A 2,990-nucleotide genomic window follows, 5' to 3' on the forward strand; every position below is an offset into this window, starting at 1 on the left:
CTTACTTACACACATGCACATGTTTGAAACGAAATTTGTAGTAGTACATATATTAAGTTCATGATGTTGACGATGTAGGTTTTGTCAAATGGGCGATTGCATGCTCCATTCCATAGGGTGGTGATGAATGCTAGCAAGACTCGACTTTCGGTTGGTTTATTTTCGTTGCCAAAAATCGGCACAACCGTGAAACCGCCAAAAGAGATGGTTGATGAAGAGCATCCATTGTTGTTCAAGCCTTTTGATTACGGAGAGTTCATGGAGTACTTCTGTATGTCCGGCGTAAAGAAAGACACATATGGTCTTAAGAATTATTGTGGCTTATTGAACTGAAAATCTTGAGGCGGATATTATCATGAAGATTTAAATAAATGATCGTCCTCTATGGCTCCATAATCATAAAAGTACCACATATGTATGTTTTTTTTGTGAAAATTAATAAGCTTTATGTTCTCATTTTACAACGTGCAAAGTGCTTTATCATTTAGAAGATATTCTAAAAATATATTTTGAAGTAATTATGATATTAAAAAAAACTTATACTGGTTTACAATGCTTAATTTCCCTATGTGAGGTTACACTAATGTCCCACAAGGGTCTAATTAGTTTACAACAATGTAACCAGGAGCAGACCTGTCATAGGTACCGAGGGGTCCTGCGTTGGTGATTTGTTATCATTAATGTTATTTAAGTGTAACGGGATTACTTTGCTGACAAAAAGTGATCTTGATAAATGTTAAACAAGTAAGAAATGTGTGAAGTACACACTTGTTTGAGTTTGATCAAGTTTCAAAGTACATTGTCATTTAGGGGCGAAGCCCCTCAACTGACAGGGGTCCGGGGGCAGCGCCCCTGGGAGCGAGGTCCAAGGGGCATAGCCCCTGGCTGGGTTCGAGCTAATTGACCATTGGTTTGACCCTTATCCAAATATCCATTTTACGTCAGTTTTTATGGTTTTTTGACAGCTTAAAACTGTCATATGACAGTTTTCAGACAGAGATCTTAAAGTTGGTTTTGTTCTCATTTATGGTACATACGAAAACATCATCAAACACTCTCTGTTCTTGTCTCTCTGAGTCTTATCCAATTGAGGATTTGGGAGTACCACCCAAATACTTCAATTTGAAAGTGATAATCATGATTCTTAGAATTTCCAAGCCTTTCTATACCCAAATTTTTAACAAAAATCAAAGTATTATGTGATCATGGCAAGTGTTGATTATGTGAAGGATATGACAAGCAACTTTGACAAATTGAACAAGATTGAAGGGCAAGATTTTCGTAGATGGCAGAAGAAGATGCACTTTCTCCTGATCACTCTGAAAGTTGTGTATGTTTTGAGTACACCCATGACAGTCTTACCAGAATCTGTTGAAGATGAACCTTTGGAGGCAACAATAAGGAGATCAAAGTGGGAAAATGATGATTACATATGTCGTGGTCATATTTTTAATGGTATGTCTAACTCTCTTTTTGATATCTATCAAAATTTCAAATCTGCAAAAGAACTGTGGGATTCTCTTGAATCTAAATACATAGTTGAAGATGCTTTTAGCAAGAAGTTTCTTGTCAGTAACTTTATAGGTTACAATATGATTGACTCTAGGCCTTTTATGGAACAATTCTATGAACTGTTAAGAATCTTGGGACAGTTTGCTCAACACAATCTGAAAATGAATGAAGCCATTTATGTGGTTGTGATCATTAACAAACTGCCCCCTTCCTGGAAAGATTTTAAACATAATCTGAAACATAACAAAGAGAAATTAACTTTGACTAAAGTTGGAAGCCATTTACGGATTTGTAACGACCCAAAAATCACACTAAAAATTTCCTTTAAAACATTACTTAAACCATATTATAAGTCATAACGTAAGTTCAGAGTATCAATTAAAAACATGTTCTTATTATCAGAGTAAAACATCCTAGGCTGACTAATTATGGTGTGTGCCATGCGATCATCCCGAGCTCTTCCCTCAGCTACCGGAAGTACCTGAAACCAAAACTGAAAACTATAAGCACGAAGCTTAGTGAGTTCCCCAACCTACCACATACCCTGCGTAACCACATACTGCATATACTGGGCCACGCCCACTACTTCGGGCCTCGCCCACTACCTCGGGCCTCACCTGCTACAACGGCCCCGCCGCTCCAGGCCCCGCCTGACTTCGAGCCGCGCTCGGATACATATATGTTTCTCTTAGGCCCCGCTTGTCTCTGGGCCCCGCCCGCTAACATATACTAACACATAAACATACCATAACACATAACTAGACATATACTACTGAATCCTGATCTAAGGCCCCACCTATCTTGGGCCTCGCCCTTACCCTGCTACTGATGAGTCATGGAACCCTATCCACACTCCTTCTGATAGTGAGATACAGGCCCAGCCTACACTCACTCCTTTCCTAACTTGGGCCTCGCCCCTGCTTTGCTGCTAATGATATATGGAACACCGTCCATACTCTGCTATTGGTGAGATACGGGACCTCAACCACAATCACCTCCTTACCAGGCACATACATGTACCACACAGACAATAAGTATAAACTATCGTTTAAACCATTCATTAGGCACCCGTCCGCTATCATTGGACCTTGGTCCTGATTACTATACTAGCATACTGTGCCTAGGGCTAACCCCGGGTCTTCCTACTCATAACTGTTAGATTAGTATCTAAGTCCATAACTATTTTGGTATGTACTTGACCCGATGTTGCATGGTCCTTTTGGGTTGCCTTCACCAAAGCAACTTGATAGGATGAATTATGGAGAGAGAGGATTAATTATGATTTATTAATATATTATGAGAATAATATATTAAAGGAGAAATCATATTGTTTAATCAATATTAGTCAAGAATTAATAAGAATTAAGTTTGTGGCTAAAAGACATTAATTAAACTTAAGGGACTAGAACTGTCAATTGTGTGATAGTTGAATATTGGGCTAATGGACTCCATGTTAGAGGGGTGGACGAATTCTATGG

General features: G+C 38.9%; 1 protein-coding gene across 1 annotated transcript in view; it reads left to right on the forward strand.

Annotated features, from left to right (window-relative positions):
- The window catches only part of LOC111883060 (probable 2-oxoglutarate-dependent dioxygenase AOP1), a 1,279-nt gene extending 821 nt beyond the window's left edge, over window positions 1-458 (forward strand). The window contains exon 3 of the mRNA XM_023879426.2: window positions 79-458. Coding sequence (XP_023735194.1) covers window positions 79-333 — 255 coding nt within the window. The 3' untranslated portion in view covers window positions 334-458. The remainder of the gene's footprint in view (window positions 1-78) is intronic.
- Window positions 459-2,990: the final 2,532 nt, after the last annotated feature.

The sequence above is a fragment of the Lactuca sativa genome, chromosome 4 (assembly GCF_002870075.4).
Source record: "Lactuca sativa cultivar Salinas chromosome 4, Lsat_Salinas_v11, whole genome shotgun sequence".
Lineage (NCBI taxonomy): Eukaryota > Viridiplantae > Streptophyta > Magnoliopsida > Asterales > Asteraceae > Lactuca > Lactuca sativa.